This window comes from Passer domesticus, chromosome 35, assembly GCF_036417665.1.
Source record: "Passer domesticus isolate bPasDom1 chromosome 35, bPasDom1.hap1, whole genome shotgun sequence".
In the NCBI taxonomy this organism is placed as follows: Eukaryota; Metazoa; Chordata; class Aves; order Passeriformes; family Passeridae; genus Passer; species Passer domesticus.
Window position 1 is genome coordinate 180,382 of NC_087508.1, and position 18,070 is coordinate 198,451.

The window sequence follows — 18,070 nt, forward strand, 5'->3', positions numbered from 1 at the left end:
GACCCCCCAAAATCGGATTGGGACCCCTGGAACTGGATCGAGACCACCCTGGGAACCCCAAAATTGGACCAGGACCCTCCTGGGACCCCCAAAATTGGATTGAGACCCCCGGAATTGGACCAGGACCACCCTGGGACCCCCAGAACTGGACAAGGACCCCCCAAAATCGGATTGGGACCACCCTGGGACCCCCAAAATTGGATTGAGAACCCCGGAACTGGACCAGGACCACCCTGGGAACCCCAAAATTGGATGGAGACCCCCGGAATCGGACCAGGACCCCCCAAAATCGGATCGGGACCGCCCTGGGACCCCCAAAATTGGACCAGGACCACCCTGGGAACCCCAAAACCGGACCAGGACCCCCGGAACTGGACCAGGACCCCCCAAAATCGGATCAAGACCACCCTGGGACACCCAAAATTGGATTGAGACCCCCGGAACTGGATCGGGACCACCCTGGGACCCCCAAAATTGGATCGGGACCCTCCTGGAACCCCTGAAATTGGATTGAGAACCCCGGAATCGGACCAGGACCCCCCAAAATCGGATTGGGACCCCTCAAGAATGAAACCAGGACCCCCCAAACTGGACCAGGACCCCCCTGGGACCCCCAAAATCGGACCAGGACCACCCCGGGACCCCCCAAGAATGAGATCAGGACCCCCTGGGACCCCCCCCAGAACCAGTTCAGGACCCCCGGGACCCCCAGGGACCCCCCAAGAATGAGATTGGGACCCCCAGGACCAGACTGGGACCCCTGGGACCCCCAAAATCAGATCGGGACCCCCCCCAGGACCCCCAAGACTGAGATTGGGACCCCCGGAACTGGATTGGGACCCCCCCAGGACCCCCAAAACAAGACCAGCCCCCCCCCAGGAGGCCCCCAAAACCAGACCGGGACCCCCAGGACCCCCCCAAGAATGAGATTGGGACCCCCAGGACCCCCAAAACAAGACCAGGACCCCCCCCAAAACGGGATTGGGACCCCCGGGACCCCCCTGGGACCCCCAGGACCCCTCTGGGACCCCCCAAAAATGAGATTGGGACCCCCAGGACCCCCCTGGGACCCCCAGGACCCCTCTGGGACCCCCCAGGACCGGATTGGGACCCCCAGGGACCCCCCAAAAATGAGATTGGGACGCCCGGGACCCCCCAAAAATGAGACTGGGACCCCTCGGGACCCCCCCCAGAACTGGATTGGGACCCTCAGGGACCCCCCCAAAAATGAGACTGGGACCCCCCCGGGACCCCCCCAGGACCAGATTGGGACCCCCAGGGACCCCCCCAAAAATGAGATTGGGACCCCCAGGACCCCCCCCAAGGACTGGGGCAGCCCCGGGACCCCCTCCCCAATTCGGGACCAGCGGCGCTGGGACCCCTCCCCCCCCCCAGCCCCTCCCCCACCTCGGGGACTTTTTTTTTTTTTTTTTTTTTTTTTTTGGGGGGGGGTCGGTGCCAAGATTTTGGGGACACCCCCCCCAATGAGGAGCTGCAGCCCCTCCCCCACCTTGTACAGTCTGTAAATAAGCCCCGCCCCCCCGCCCCGGACCCCTCCCCCCCTCGGAGACCCCTCCCCCATTTTTAAGTTATTCCTGCCCTGAGTTGTCCCCGCCCCTCCCCCGCCCCCCACCACGACCCCTCCCCCCCCCCCAAATAAAAACCTCGGGACCCCCGGCCTGGTGTGCGTGAGGGGGGGGAGGGGCTTGGGGAGGGGTCTCGGGGTGGGGGAGGGGGGATTTGGGGTGGGGGGAGGGGATTTGGGGGGGTTTGGGGGAATTTGGGGGGGTTTGGGGATTTTGGGGGGATTTTGGGGGTCCCACCTTGGTGGGAAAATGTGGGCGGAGCCCCCGCTGTCACTCAAGGGGGCGTGGCCATCCGCGCCCGCCCTTATATGGTAATTTTAGGGCGTGACCGCCCGCCATTCCCTTATATGGTCACTAAATGGGCGGGGCTAAGCGCTCCAGCGCCATATACGGCTCGGTGGGCGTGGCCGCTCCTTATAAGGCCACCGGTGGGCGTGGCTCCCCCCCTCGCGGCGCGCAGCCAATCAGATCCCTCCATGCCGCTCCACCGCCCCCCGCGCGCGGCCAATCAGCGCTCGGGCCGGCGCGAGGCCACGCCCCCCGGGAAGATGGCGGCGCTGCGGGCGCTGCGGTGGCGGCGGCGGCTCCCGGGGCCGGGCCCGGGGCTGGGCCCGAGGCGGCTCCTGGGCACCGCGGTGAGGGACAGGGGGACAGGGGACACCGGGGGGACACAGGGACAGGGGGACGGGGGTCTGTGAGGGGACAGGGGGACAGGGAGGGGACTGTGAGGGGGGACAGGGGAGTCTGAGGGGACACTGAGGGGACTGTGAGGGGGGACGGGGCTGTGAGGGGACAGAGGGGACAGGGGGACACTGAGGGGACACAGGGACAGGGGACTGTGAGGGGACAAGGGGACACTGAGGGGACAGAGGGACAGGGGAGTCTGAGGGGACAGGGGGACACTGAGGGGACACTGAGGGGACAGAGGGACAGGGGGGACAGGGGACTGTGAGGGGACAAGGGGACACTGAGGGGACAGAGGGACAGGGGGACACTGAGGAGGGACACTGAGGGGACACAGGGACAGGGGGGGACAGGGGACAGTGAGGGGACAGAGGGACAGGAGGGGACAGGGGGACACCGGGGGGACAGAGGGACAGGGGGATAGAGGGGACACAGGGACAGGGGGGGACAGAGGGACACTGAGGGGGGACAGTGAGGGGAGAGAGAGAGGGGGACACTGAGGGGGGACAGAGAGAGGACAGAGGGGACAGGAGGGGACAGATGGACAGGGGGACACTGAGGGGGGAGAGAGGGGACAGGGACAGGGGGACACTGAGGGGACACTGAGGGGACACTGAGGGGACAGAGGGGACAGCCGTGAGTGGGACAGATGGACAATGAGGGGACACAGGGACAGAGCGGGGACAGGGGGGACATTGAGGGGACAGGGAGGGGGGACAGGAGGGGACAGAGGAGTCCCCGTGTCCTGGTGTCCCCGTGTCCCCAGTGTCCCCCTGTCCCCAGTGTCACGCCACTGTCACGGTGTCCCCAATGTCCCCAATGTCCCAAATCCCCCCAATGTCCCCAATGTCCCCAGTGTCCCCCTGTCCCCAGGAATCCCCATGTCCCCTCAATGCCTCCAATGTCCCAAATGTCCCCCCAGTGTCCCCCCTCTGTCCCCAATGTCCCCCCAATGTCCTGTGGTGTCCCCAATGTCCCCAATCACCCCAATGTCCCCTCGCTGTCCCCAATGTCCCCGCTGTCCCCCCAATGTCCCCAATCACCCCAATGTCCCCTCACTGTCCCCCAATGTCCCCCCCATTGTCACCCCAATGTCCCCCCGCTGTCCCCCCCGCTGTCCCCTCACTGTCCCCCCGCTGTCCCCCCGCTGTCCCCCCGCTGTCCCCCTCACTGTCCCCCCGCTGTCCCCCCGCTGTCCCAGGCCCCCCCCGAGGAGCGGCCGCAGTTCCCGGGCGCCTCGGCCGAGTTCGCCGAGCGCCTCGAGTTCATCCAGCCACGCGTGCTGGCCGGGATCCCCGTGTACCGCGTCATGGACCGCCAGGGACACGTGATCCGAGAGAGCGAGGACCCACAGGTGAGACAGGTGACACACCTGGGGCAGGTAACACACACCTGGGATACACCTGGGACAGGTAACACACAGTGACACACCGGGATCCCCGTGTACCGCGTCATGGACCGCCAGGGACACGTGATCCACGAGAGCGAGGACCCACAGGTAACACACCTGGGACAGGTAACACACCTGGGACAGGTAACACACACCTGAGCACACCTGGGACAGGTAACACACACCTGGGACAGGTAACACACAGGGGACACACCGGGATCCCCGTGTACCGCGTCATGGACCGCCAGGGACACGTGATCCGAGAGAGCGAGGACCCACAGGTAACACCTGGGACAGGTAACACACCTGGGGCAGGTAACACACACCTGGGACAGGTAACACACACCTGAGCACACCTGGGACAGGTAACACACACCTGGGACAGGTAACACACACCTGGGACAGGTAACACACAGCTGGGACAGGTAACACACACCTGGGATACACCTGGGACAGGTGACACACACCTGGGACACACCTGAGACACACCTAGGACAGGTGACACACCTGTCCCAGGTGTCACACAGGTTTCCCTCAGGTGTCCCACCTGCCCAGGGAAGTCTCACCTGGCCCACCTGTCCATGTGAGACTCACCTGGCCCACCTGTCCCGGTCAGTCTCACCTGCCCAGGTGACCTCACCTGTCCCACCTGTCCCAGGTGTCACACAGGTGTCACACAGGTGTCACACAGGTGTCTCACAGGTGTCACACAGGTGTCACACAGGTGTCTCACCTGTCCCAGGTGTGTCTCACCTGTCTCACCTATCCCACCTGTCGCAGCTGCCCAAGGAGCAGGTGTCACACAGGTGTCACACAGGTGTCACACAGGTGTCTCACAGGTGTCACACAGGTGTCTCACCTGTCCCAGGTGTGTCTCACCTGTCTCACCTATCGCAGCTGCCCAAGGAGCAGGTGTCTCACAGGTGTCACACAGGTGTCACACAGGTGTCACATACGTGTCACACACGTGTCACACAGGTGTGTCTCACCTGTCCCCCTGTCCCCCCTGTCGCAGCTGCCCAAGGAGCAGGTGTCACACAGGTGTCACACAGATGTCACACAGATGTCACACAGGTGTCACACAGGTGTCACACAGGGGTCTCACCTGTCCCAGGTGTGTCTCACCTGCCCAGGTGTGTCTCACCTGTCCCCCTATCCCACCTGTCGCAGCTGCCCAAGGAGCAGGTGTCACACAGATGTCACACAGATGTCACACACGTGTCACACAGGTGTCTCACCTGTCTCACCTGTCCCCCTGTCCCACCTGTCGCAGCTGCCCAAGGAGCAGGTGCTGAAGCTCTACCGGACGATGACGCTGCTCAACACCATGGACAGGATCCTGTACGAGTCCCAGCGCCAGGTACGCACACCTGGCACACCTGAGATACACCTGGGGTACCTGGGGGAACACCTGGGCACACCTGGGCACTCACCTGGGCTCACCTGGGCACTCACCTGGGGCACCTGGGCACTCACCTGGGGCACCTGGGCACACCTGGGCACTCACCTGGGGTACCTGGGCACACCTGGGGTACCTGGGCACACCTGGGGTACCTGGGCACACCTGGGCACTCACCTGGGCTCACCTGGGCACTCACCTGGGGTACCTGGGCACACCTGGGCACACCTGGGCACACCTGGGCACTCACCTGGGGTACCTGGGCACACCTGGGGTACCTGGGCACACCTGGGGCACACCTGGGCACACCTGGGCACTCCTGGGCACTCACCTGGGCACACCTGGGATCACCTGGGATACACCTGGGGGCACCTGGGGGTACCTGAGATACACCTGGGCACACCTGGGGCTCACTAGGAACTCACCTGGGCTCACCTGGGCACTCACCTGGGGTACCTGGGCACACCTGGGCACACCTGAGATACACCTGGGCACACCTGGGGCTCACTAGGAACTCACCTGGGGGCACTTGGGCACACCTGGGGGCACCTGGGGGCAGCTGGAGGACGGGAACACCCCTGGGAACTCACCTGGGGCAGCTGGGGTACACCTGAGGGCACCTGGGCACTCACCTGGTCTCACCTGTCCTCACCTGGTCTCACCTGGCCCCCCCAGGGCCGCATCTCGTTCTACATGACCAACTACGGCGAGGAGGGGACGCACGTGGGCAGCGCCGCCGCGCTGGACAGCGCCGACCTCGTCTTCGGGCGGGCAGTACCGCGAGGCAGGTGAGCTCACCTGGGCACAGGTGGGACAGGTGAGGGGCTGGGGAGCTCACCTGGGCACAGGTGAGACAGGTGAGGGGCTGGGGGAGCTCACCTGGGCACAGGTGGGACAGGTGAGGGGCTGGGAGCTCACCTGGGCACAGGTGGGACAGGTGAGGGGCTGGGAGCTCACCTGGGCACAGGTGGGACAGGTGAGGGGCTGGGAGCTCACCTGGGCACAGGTGGGACAGGTGAGGGGCTCAGGTGGGCTCAGGTGGGCAGCACCGCCGCCCTGGACAGCGCCGACCTCGTCTTTGGGCAGTACCGCGAGGCAGGTGAGCTCACCTGGGCACAGGTGGGACAGGTGAGACACAGGTGGGCTCAGGTGGGCACAGGTGGGACAGGTGAGGGGCTGGGGAGCTCACCTGGGCACAGGTGAGACAGGTGAGGGGCTCAGGTGGGCACAGGCGAGACACAGGTGGGACAGGTGAGCTCAGGTGGGCACAGGTGAGGTGTGGGAGGGGCTCAGGTGTGACAGTTGAGACACAGGTGAGGTGCGGGTGGCACAGGTGTGAGCCAGGTGTGTCAGGTGAGCCTGTACCTGTGTCCCCAGGTTACAACAGGTGACAGGTGTCACACAGGTGTAACACAGGTGTAACACAGGCATTACCCAGGTGTCCCTCACCTGCCCAGGTGTGCTGCTGTACCGGGGTTACCCCCTGGAGCTGTTCATGGCGCTCTGGGTGGGGATGTGCAGGTGCCAGGTGTGACCCAGGTGTGTCCCAGGTGTCACACAGGTGTGTCAGGTGTGTCACACAGGTGTGTGTCTCACCTGTCCCAGGTGTGCTGCTGTACCGGGGGGTACCCCCTGGAGCTGTTCATGGCGCTCTGGGTGGGGATGTGCAGGTGCCAGGTGTGACCCAGGTGTGTCAGGTGTCACACAGGTGACTCAGGCGTTACTCAGGTGTGTCCCAGGTGTCACACAGGTGTGTCTCACCTGCCCAGGTGTGCTGCTGTACTGCGGGTACCCCCTGGAGCTGTTCATGGCGCTCTGGGTGGGGATGTGCAGGTGCCAGGTGTCACACAGGTGTGTCAGGTGTGTCACTCAGGTGTGTCTCACCTGCCCAGGTGTGCTGCTGTACCGGGGCTACCCCCTGGAGCTGTTCATGGCGCTCTGGGTGGGGATGTGCAGGTGCCAGGTGTGACCCAGGTGTGACACAGGTAACTCAGGTGTCACACAGGTGTCACACAGGTGTGTCTCACCTGTCCCAGGTGTGCTGCTGTACCGGGGCTACCCCCTGGAGCTGTTCATGGCGCAGTGCTACGGCAACGCGCGCGACCCCGGCAAGGGCCGGCAGATGCCGGTGCACTACGGCTGCCCCGAGCGCCACTTCGTCACCATCTCGTCCCCCGCTGGCCACGCAGATCCCGCAGGGTGAGACCCCCCGACCCCGCCCAAATCCCCCCTTTCTTACCCCAAAATGTCCCCAATTTTTTACTTTTTTTTCCCAAATTTTTCCCCACTTTTTTCCCTTTTTTTCCCAAATTTCTGACTTTTTCCCCATTTTTTCCCCATATTTCCACCCCTTTTCCCCCCAAATTTCTCCCCTTTTTCCCTCAAATCCCCCCTTTCTTCCCCCAAATTTCCCCCATTTTTTCCCTTTCTTCCCCCAAATTTTCCCCCACTTTTTTCCCTTTATTCCCAAATTTCCCCCCTTTTTTCCCCATATTTCCACCCTTTTTCCCCCAAATTTCCTCCCTTTTTCCCTCAAAATCCGCCCTTTTTCCCCCAAATTTTTCCCCAAATTTCCACCCTTCTTCCCCAAAATTCTGCCTTTTTTTCCCTCCTTTTTCCCCCAAATTTCCCCTTTTTTCCCCAAATTTCCACCATTTTCTCCCCAAATTTCCCTTCTTTTTTCCCTCCTCTTTCCCCCAATTCCCCCCTTTTTCCCCCCATTTTTTCCCCAAATTCCCCTCATTTTTCCCCCAGTTCCCCCCATTTTCCCCAAATTTCCCCATTTTCCCCAAATTCCCCCATTTTTGCCCCAAATCCCCCTTTCTGTCCCCAATCCCCTCGGCTGCCCCGAGCGCCACTTCGTCACCATCTCGTCCCCGCTGGCCACGCAGATCCCGCAGGGTGAGACCCCAGACCCGCCCAAAAATCCCCCCTTTCTTACCCAAAATTTCCCCCTTTTTTACCTTTTTTCTCCCATTTTTTCCCTTTTTTTCCTGAATTTTTCCCCTTTTTTCCCATTTTTTTCCAAATTTCTGCCCTTTCTTACCCCAAATTTCTCCCCTTTTTCCCCCAAATCCCCCCTTACTTCCCCTAAAATTTCCCCCACTTTTTTCCCTTTTTTCCCTAAATTGTCCCCCCTTTTTTCCCTTTTTTTCCCGAATTTTCCCCCTTTTTTCCCTCTTTTTTCCTGTATTTCCACGCCTTTTTCCCCCCAAATTTCCCCCTGTTTTTCCCCCCTTTTATCCTCAAACTCCTCTCCATTTTCCCCCAAATTTCCCTTTTTTTCTCCCAAAATTTCCCCCTTTTTTCCCCAAATTTTTCCTTTTTTTCCTGAATTTTCTCCCTTTTTTCTCTCTTTTTTCCATATTTCTGCCCCTTTTCCCCCCAAATTTCTCCCCTTTTTCCCTCAAGTCCCCCCTTTCTTCCCTAAATTTTCCCCCCTTTTTTCCCTTTCTTCCCCCAAATTTTCCCCACTTTTTTCCCAAATTCCCCCCCCTTTTTTCCCCGAATTTCTTATTTTCCCCAAATTTCCGCCTTTTTTCCCTCTTTTTCCCCTATTTCCACCCCTTTTCCCCCAAATTTCCCTTTTTTTCCCCCCAAATGTCCACCCTTTTTCCCCCTTTATGCCCAAATTTCCCCCTTTTTCCCCCTTTTCCCCCCTTTTTCCCCCAAATTTCTGCCCTTTTTTCCTCCTTTTCCCCCCAAATTTCCCCCTTTTCCCCCCAAAAACTCCCATAACTCCACCTAAAAAATCCCAGATTTTTTCCCCCTTTTCCCCCCAAACCCCCAATCTCTCCACCTCACAACCCCACGTTTTTTTGCCCAAAATCCCCTTTTTTCCCCAAAAAATTTCCCATTCCTCCACCTGAAAAATCCCATCAATTTTTCCCGAAGTCTCCCTATTTTTCCCCAAAACTCCCCCATTTCTCCACCTAAAAAATCGCAGATTTTTTCCCCCTTTTCCTTCCAACCCCCCAATCCCTCCACCTGACCAACGCGATATTTTTGCCCAAAATCGCCGTTTTTTCCCCAGCCGTGGGCGCGGCCTACGCCATCAAGCGCGCGGACGCCAGCCGCGCCGTGGTCTGCTACTTCGGCGAGGGCGCGGCCAGCGAGGGCGACGCGCACGCCGGCTTCAACTTCGCCGCCACGCTCGAGTGCCCCATCGTCTTCTTCTGCCGCAACAACGGCTACGCCATCTCCACGCCCACCTCCGAGCAGTACCGCGGCGACGGCATCGGTGAGGAGGCAAAAAATCCCAAAATTTTGGGGCGTTTTGGGCCATTTTTGGGATTTTTGTGGGATTTTAGGTGGTTTTGGGGTGTTTTGGAGGGTTTTGGTGGGTTTTGAGTCATCCCATCATGTTCTGTCACGGCTACGCCATCTCCACGCCCACCTCCGAGCAGTACCGCGGTGATGGCATCGGTGAGCAGCCAAAAATCCCCGAAATTTTGGGGTGTTTTGGGCCATTTTTGGAGTTCTGGAGGTTTTAGGGTGTTTTGGGGTGTTTTGGGGTGTTTTGGTGGGTTTTGAGTCATCCCATCACGTTCTGTCACGGCTACGCCATCTCCACGCCCACCTCCGAGCAGTACCGCGGTGATGGGATTGGTGAGCAGCCAAAAAATCCCAAAATTTTGTGGCTTTTTGGGTGATTTTGGGGTTTTTAGATGGTTTCCAGAGGTTTTTGGGTGTTTTGGGGTGTTTTGAGTGGTTTTGGTTCACCCTATCATCTTGTGTCATGGCTACGCCATCTCCACGCCCACCTCCAAGCAGTACCGTGGCGATGGGATTGGTGAGGAACCCCAAAATCCCCGAAATTTTGGGGCGTTTTGGGTCATTTTTGGGATTTTTGTGGGATTTTAGGTGGTTTTGGGGTGTTTTAGGGTGTTTTGGGGTGTTTTGGCGGTTTTTGAGGGGTTTTGGTTTGCCCCATCTTCTGCCGCCATCTCCACGCCCACCTCCGAGCAGAACCGCGGCGACGGAATCGGTGAGGAGCCAAAAAACCCCAAAATTTTGGGGTTTTTTTAGGGTTTTTTTGGGTTTTTTGGAGGTTTTGGGGCATTTTGGGGCGTTTTGGGGTTTTTTGGGAGTTCTGGAGGTTTTGGGGCATTTTGGGGTTTTTTTTGGGTTTTGGGGTGGAAAGATCTGAGAATTTGGGGTGGGAGATCTGTGGAGTTTGGGGGAAAAGCCCCGAAATTTTGGGCACCAATTCCAGGATTTTGGATTCCATCTCCCCAAGATTTTGGGGACAATAATTTTGAGATTTTAGGACACCAGTTTTAGGATTTTGAGTCACCAATTTCGGGATTTTGGGACAATAATTTTGGGATTTTAGGACTCCAATTTTTTAATTTTGGGACACCAATTTTAGGAGTTTCTGACTCCAATTTTGGCATTTTGGCACACCAACTTTGGGACTCAAATTTTGGGATTTCAGGACACCAATTTTGGGTTTTTGAGTCACCCATTTTAGGATTTTGGGACACCAATTTTGGCATTTAGGGACAATAATTTTGGGATTTTAGGACTCCAATTTTTGGCACTTCAGGACACCAATTTTAGGATTTTGTGACTCCAATTTTAGGATTTTGGGACAATAATTTTGGGACACAAATTCTGGGATTTTAGGACACCAATTTTGGCATTTTAGGACACCAATTTTGACATTTTAGGACAATAATTTTGGGACACAAATTTTGGCATTTTAGGACAATAATTTTAGGATTTTGGGACAATAATTTTGGGATTTTAAGACACCAATTTTGCCATTTTGGCACCACAATTTCGGCATTTTTTACACCAATTTCACATTTGGGGATTTTAAGTCGCCGATTCGGGGATTTTGGGACAATAATTTTGAGATTTTCGAACACCGATTTTAGGATTTTAGGACACCAATTTTTGCATTTTGGGACTCCAATTTTAGGAATTTTTTACATCAATTTTGGCATTTTAGGACAATAATTTTGGGACACAAATCCCCAGGATTTTAGGACACCAAATTTGGGATTTTAGGACACCAATTTTGGCATTTTGGGACAATTATTTTGAGATTTCAGGACACCAATTTTAGGATTTTGAGTCACTGAATTTGGGGATTTTGGGACACCAATTTTGACATTTTAGGACAATAATTTTAGGATTTTGGGACAATAATTTTGAGATTTTGGATTCCATCTCCCTGGGATTTTGGGACATCAATTTTGGGATTTCGGGACACCAATTTTGGGTTTTTGAGTCACCAATTCTAGGATTTTGGGACACCAATTTTGGGACTTCAGTTTTGGGATTTTAGGACTCCAATTTTTGGCATTTCAGGACACCAATTTTAGGATTTTGTGACTCCAATTTTGGCATTTTGGGACAATAATTTTGGGACACCAATTTTGGCATTTTGGGACAATAATTTTTAGGTTTTAGGACACCAATTTTAGGATTTTGAGTCACCAATTTTAGGATTTCAGGACTCCAATTTTGGCATTTTGGGACAATAATTTTGGGACACAAGTTTTGGCATTTTAGGACAATAACTTTAGGATTTCGAGTGACCAATTTCAGGATTTTTTACACCAATTTCAGCATTTTGGCACCACAATTTCGGCATTTTTTACACCAATTTCACATTTGGGGATTTTAAGTCGCCGATTTCGGCATTTTGGGACAATATTTCGGCATTTTGGGTTTCCAACTCCTGGAATTCGGGCTCTCCGCCCCCGCCGTGTCCCTGGGCCGCGAGCGAAGCCCCAAAATCCCCATTTTTTGCCCCATTTCTCCCCGCTGCAGCGGCGCGGGGCCCCGGCTACGGGCTGCTCTCCATCCGCGTGGACGGCAACGACGTCTTCGCCGTCTACAACGCCACGCGGGAGGCGCGGCGCCGCGCCGTGGCCGAGAACCAGCCCTTCCTCATCGAGGCCATGACCTACAGGTGGGTGGCCCAAAATCAGCCCCTTTCACCCCAAAAACATCCCCCAAAAATCCCCCCAAAAATCCGCTTTAAAAAAAAAAAAAATCCGTTTTTTTCCCAAAAAATTCAGATTTTTTTTCCAAAAAATTCGGATTTTTTTCCAAAAAAAAAATCCACTTTTTTCCCATAAAAATCTGATTTTTTCTGAAAAAAATCCAGTTTATTTTCCCCAAAAAAAATCTGATTTTTTCACCAAAAAATCTGGGTTTTTTCCCCCAAAAAATCCACTTTTTTCTCCAAAAAAATCTGATTTTTTTTCCAAAAAAACCTGCTTTTTTCCCCACAAAAATCTGATTTTTTTTTCCCCAAAAAAATCTGCTTTTTTCCCCTCAAAATATCCCATTTTCCAAAAAATCCGCTTTTTTCTGAAAAAATCCAGCTTTTTCCCCAAAAATTCAGATTTTTTCCCCCCAAAAAAACTCTGCTTTTTACCCAAAAAAATCCGCTTTTTTCCCCCCAAAATTCAGCATTTATTCCCCAAAAAATCCACTCTTCTCCCCCCAAAAATCGGCTTTTTTCCCCCAAAACCTGCTGTTTGCCGAGAACCAGCCCTTCCTCATCGAGGCCATGACCTACAGGTGGGTGGCCCAAAATCAGCCCCTTTCACCCCAAAAATAGCCCCCAAAAATCCCCTCAAAAATCCGCTTTTTTTTCCAAAAAATTCGGATTTTTTTCCAAAAAAATCCGCATTTTTTACAAAAAAAAATCTGATTTTTTTCCCCAAAAAATCTGATTTTTTTCCCCAAAAATATGATTTTTTTTCCCCCCCAAAATATCCACATTTTTTCCAAAAACATCCGCTTTATTTTCCACAAAAATCCGCTTTTTTTTCCAAAAAAATCTGATTTTTTCCCCTGAAAAATACGGGTTTTTTCCCCCAAAAAATCAAATTTTTCCCCCAAAAAATCTGATTTTTTCCCCCCAAAAACTCCACATTTTTTAAAAAAAAACTTGCTTTTTTTTAGAAAAAAAAAATCTGATTTTTTTCCAAAAAAATCCGCTTTTTTCCCCCCACAAAAAAATCTGATTTTTTCCCCGCAAAAATCTGGGTTTTTTCCCCCAAAAAACCTCTCCTTTTTCCCCCAAAAAATCTCCCCTTTTTTCCCCAAAAAATCCACTTTTTTTTCAAAAAAAACCTGCTTTTTTCCCCCAAAATCCGCTGTTTTCTGAGAACCAGCCCTTCCTCATCGAGGCCATGACCTACAGGTGCGTCCCCAAATCCCCTTTATTCTCCCCAAAAAATCCCCCCAAAAATCCGCTTTTTTTAAAAAAAAAAAATCCGTTTTTTTTCCAAAAAATTCAGATTTTTTTTTTCAAAAAAAAATTCCACTTTTTTCCCATAAAAATCTGATTTTTTCTGAAAAAAAATCCATTTTCCCCAAAAAAAATCTGAGTTTTTCACCAAAAAATCTGGGTTTTTTCCCCCCAAAAAACCTCTACTTTTTCCCCCAAAATTCTGGGTTTTTTCCCAAAATCCCAGTTTTTCTCCCCAGAATCGGCCACCACAGCAAGAGTGACGACAGCTCCGCTCACCTTTCCCATTTCCCCCATTTCCCCACGGATTTTTCCTTGGGTTTTTTTTCCCAAATTCTCAGTTTTTTTCCCCATTTCTCATGGATTTTTTCCAGTTGTTTTTTCCCCAAATTCCCACGGGTTTTTCCCCATTTTTTCCCCATTTCCCAGGGATTTTTTTCCAGGTTTTTTTCTGCATTTCCCACGGAATTTTTCCTGGGTTTTCTCTGTTTTTTTCCCCCATTTCTCATGGATTTTTTTCCAGTTTTTTTTCCCCAAAATCTCCAATTTTTTCCCCAAATTCCCATGGATTTTTCCCCCATTTTTTCCCAGTTTTTTTCCCCATTTCCCATTTATTTTTTCCTGTTTTTTTTCCCCATTTCCCACCGGATTTTTTCCCCAATTTTTCCCAGGTTTTTCCCCTGTTTTTCCTGGGATTTTTCCACATTTTTTTTTGCCCAAAATCGCGTTTTTTCTCCCCAGAATCGGCCACCACAGCACGAGCGACGACAGCTCGCATTTTCCCCATTTCCCACGGATTTTTCCCATGTTTTTTCCCCGGGTTTTTCCCCCAAAATCCCATTTTTTTCCCCCAAAATCCCATTTTTCCCCCAAAATTAATTTTTTTTTGCCCAAAATCGGGTTTTTTCTGCCCAGAATCGGCCACCACAGCACGAGCGACGACAGCTCGGCGTACCGCTCGGTGGACGAGGTGAATTACTGGGACAAGCAGGACCACCCCATCTCCCGCCTGCGCCACTACCTGACCCGGAGAGCCTGGTGGGACGAGGACATGGAGAGGGAGTGGAGGAAGAGCTCCCGGAAAATGGTGCGAAAAACCCGGATTTTGGGAAAAAAATGGAAATTTCTGGTGAAAAAATGGCGATTTTGGGGAAAAAAATGGGATTTTGGGGGGGAAAATTAAGATTTTTGGGGGTATTTGAGGGACGAGGACATGGAGAGGGAGTGGAGGAAGAGCTCCCGCAAAATGGTGAGAGAAACCTGGATTTTGGGAAAAAAACGGGGGTTTGGGGGGAAAAAATGGCAATTTTGGGGAAAAAAATGGGGTTTTTGGGGGAAAAAATTGGGATTCTGGGGCCATTTGTGGGATGAGGAGCAGGAGAGGGAGTGGAGGAAGAGCTCACGGAAAATGGTGAGAAAAACCCGGATTTTGGGAAAAAAACCAGCGATTTTGGGAAAAAAACGGGGGTTTTGGGTGAAAAAATGGGGATTTTAGGGGGAAAAATTGGGATTTTGGGGGGAAAAAATTGGGGTTGTAGGGGACGAGCACATGGAGAGGGAGTGGAGGAAGAGCTCCTGGAAAATGGTGTGAAAAACGGCGATTTTGGGAAAAAAACGGGGGTTTGGGGAAAAAAACTGCGATTTTGGACAAAAAATTGGGATTTTGGGGTGGGAAACACTTGGGAATTTTGGGAAGGATCACTGGGATTTGGGGAAACTTTGGAGAAGGATCAGTGGGAATTTGGGGTGGGAAGTTTTGCGGATTTTGGGTGAAAAACCAGGAATTTGGGCTGAAAAATGAGGATTTGGCTGGGAAACTGGGAGTTTGGGCTGGAAAACTGGGAATTTGGGTTGAAAAAATGGGAATTTGGTCTGAAAACTGGGAATTCAGGCTGGAAAAACCAGAATTTGGGCTAGAAATGCAGGAATTTGGCCGGGAAAAACAGGAATTTGGGGTGAAAATTCGTTAATTTGGTCTGAAAAACAGGAATTTGGGCTGAAAACTTTGGAATTTGGGCTGAAAATTGGGAATTTGGGCTGAAAACCCATTAATTTGGTCTGAAAAATGGGAATTTTGTCTGAAAAATGGGAATTTGGCCGGAAAACTGGGAATTCATGCTGAAAAAACAGGAATTTGGGCTGAAAACGCAGAAATTTGTGCTAAAAACGCGGGAATTTGGGCTGAAAACTCAGGAATTTGGTCTGAAAAATGAGAATTTGGGTTGAAAATTGGGAATTTGGTCTGAAGAATGGGAATTTAGGTTGAAAACTCTGGAATTTTGGTCTGAAAATTGGGAATTTGGGTTGAAAACCCATTAATTTGGTCTGAAAAATGGGAATTTTGTCTGAAAAACGGGAATTTGGCCGGAAAAATGGGAATTCATGCTGAACAAACAGGAATTTGGGCTGAAAAATTGGGAATTTGGGCTGAAAAACCCGAAATTTCTGCCAGAAATGTGGGAATTTGGGCTAGAAAAATGGGAATTTGACTGGGAAAACTGGGAATTTGTTCTGAAAACTGGGAATTTGGGTTGAGAACCCGGGAATTTTGGTGTGAAATCCGGGAATTGCCGGCAGGTGCTGGAGGCGTTCGAGCAGGCCGAGCGGGAGCCGAAGCCGCCGCCGCGCCTCCTCTTCTCCGACGTGTACCGCGAGATGCCCCCGCGGCTGCGGCGGCAGCGCCAGGAGCTGGAGCGGCACCTGGAGGCCTACGGGGAGCACTACCCGCTCCAGCACTTCCAGAAATAGCCAAAATCCCCAAAAATCCCCCAAAATCCCGGGGATTTGGGCAAAATCCTGGGAATTCCATCAAAATCCCGAAATTTCACAAATCCGCCCCAAATCGGATCCAAATCCGCCCCAAATCTGCCCAAAATCCACCCCCAAATGGCACCTGCAGGCCTACGGGGAGCACTACCCCCTGCAGCAGTTCCAGAAATGAGCCAAAATCCCCCAAAATCCCGGGGATTTGGGCAAAATCCTGAAATTTCACAGATTTGACCCAAATCCGACCCAAATCCGACCCGAATCTGCCCCAAATCCATCCCCAATTTACCCCAAATGGCACCTGCAGGCCTACGGGGAGCACTACCCGCTGCAGCAGTTCCAGAAATGAGCCAAAATCCCCCAAAATCCCGGGGATTTGGGCAAAATCCTGGGAATGTGGGCAAAATCCTGAAATTTCACAAATTTACCAGAAATCCGCCCCAAATCCACCCGAAATTTACCCCAAATCCCACCTGGAGACCCCCAGGGAGCACTGCCCGCTCCAGCAGTTCCAAAAATGACCCAAAATCCTGGGAATTTGGGCAAAATCCCTGGAATTCCATCCAAATCCTGAAATTTCACAAATCCGCCCCGATTATAACCCAAATCTGCCCCAAAAGTGGCCTAAAAATCCCCAAAAATTCCCTAAAATCCCCTGGGAATTCCTTAAAAATATCTGGGAATTCCCTAAAAATCCCAAAAATGCCTTAAAAATATCCAGGAATTCCTTAAAAAATCCGGGAATTCCCTAAAAATCCCGAGATTCCCCAAATCTGCCCCAGATTTGCCCCAAATCCCACCTGGAGACCCCTGGGGGCTTTTCCCACCCTGGCAGTTCCAGAAATTCCCTAAAAAAACCCAAATTCCCTAAAAAACCCCAAATTCCCTAAAAAAACCCCAGAATTCCCTAAAAATTCCCAGAATCCCCTAAAAAAACCCCCGGAATTCCCTAAAAAACCCCAAATTCCCTAAAAAAAACCCCAATAAATGTTATTTTGGAGAGGAGAAGCCTCAGGAATTTTGGGATTGGATCTCTGGGATTTTTGGGATTTTTGGGATGGATTTTGGGATGGATCTTCGGGATTTTGGGGATTGGGTCCCTGGAATTTTTGGGATTGGATCTTTGGGATTTTGGGATGGATTTTTGGGATTTTTTTTGGGATTTGATCTCTGGAATTTTTGGGATTTTTGGGATTTGATCTCTGGGATTTTGGGATGGATTTTTGGGATTGAATCCCTGGAATTTTGGGATTGGATCTTTGGGATTTTTGGGATGGATTTTTGGGATTTTTGGGATGATTCTTTGGAATTTTGGGATTGAATCTCTGGAATTTTTGGGATGGATTTTTGGGATTTTGGGATGGGTTTCTGGAATTTTGGGATTGGATCTTTGGCATTTTGGGATGGATTTTTGGGATCTGAGGGCCCTGGGAATTTCAGGAACACCCAAAAAACCCCAAATCCACCAAAAATAAAGGATTGATTTCAGGAAATTCCCTAAAAAAAAAACCCAAATCCACGAAAAATAAAGGATTCATTTCACTGAGGCACCGGGGGGGCAAAAAAAGGGAAACTGAGGCACGGGGGGGGGCACGGGGGACACTGGGGGGGACTGGAAGGGACACTGGGGACAATGAGGGGGACAAAAGGGGACACGGGGGGGTACACCGGGACTGGGATTTGGGGACAAGATTTGGGGACACCAAGATTGGGGACACCAAGAGTTGGTGACAACAAAATTTGGGGACATCAAAATTTGGGGACAAAATTTGGGGACACCAAAATTTGGGGACACCAAAATTTGGGGATACCAACATTTGGGGACATCAAGATTTGGGGACATCAAGATTTGGGGACACCAAAATTTGGGGACATCAGGATTTGGGGACACCAAAATTTGGGGGCAAAATTTGGGGACAGCAAGATTTGGAGACATCAAAATTTGGTGACACGAAAATTTGGGGACATCAGGATTTGGGGACACCAGAATTTAGGGACAACAAAATTTGGGGACACAAGATTTGGGG

At 52.4% G+C, this 18,070-nt stretch overlaps 1 protein-coding gene across 4 annotated transcripts; it reads left to right on the forward strand.

Annotated features, from left to right (window-relative positions):
* The first annotated feature begins 2,089 nt into the window (after positions 1 to 2,089).
* Positions 2,090 to 17,536, forward strand: BCKDHA (branched chain keto acid dehydrogenase E1 subunit alpha). 4 transcript variants are annotated; one of them, XM_064402196.1, is made up of 11 exons: positions 2,090 to 2,221; positions 3,472 to 3,624; positions 4,934 to 5,020; positions 5,735 to 5,782; positions 6,098 to 6,158; positions 7,096 to 7,217; positions 7,912 to 7,960; positions 9,093 to 9,299; positions 11,843 to 11,984; positions 14,193 to 14,364; positions 15,855 to 16,164. In XM_064402196.1, the coding sequence occupies exons 1-11, from the start codon at positions 2,135 to 2,137 to the stop codon at positions 16,023 to 16,025; spliced, it is 1,299 nt and encodes a 432-aa protein (XP_064258266.1). In that variant the 5' UTR covers positions 2,090 to 2,134; the 3' UTR covers positions 16,026 to 16,164. The 4 variants fall into 4 exon arrangements, with proteins under 4 accessions (XP_064258266.1, XP_064258263.1, XP_064258265.1 ...); XM_064402193.1 differs by lacking the exon at positions 7,912 to 7,960 and having other exon boundaries at positions 7,096 to 7,258; positions 15,855 to 17,536; XM_064402195.1 differs by lacking the exons at positions 2,090 to 2,221; positions 3,472 to 3,624; positions 7,912 to 7,960 and adding an exon at positions 3,707 to 3,768 and having other exon boundaries at positions 7,096 to 7,258; positions 15,855 to 17,536.
* The last annotated feature ends 534 nt before the right edge of the window (positions 17,537 to 18,070 follow it).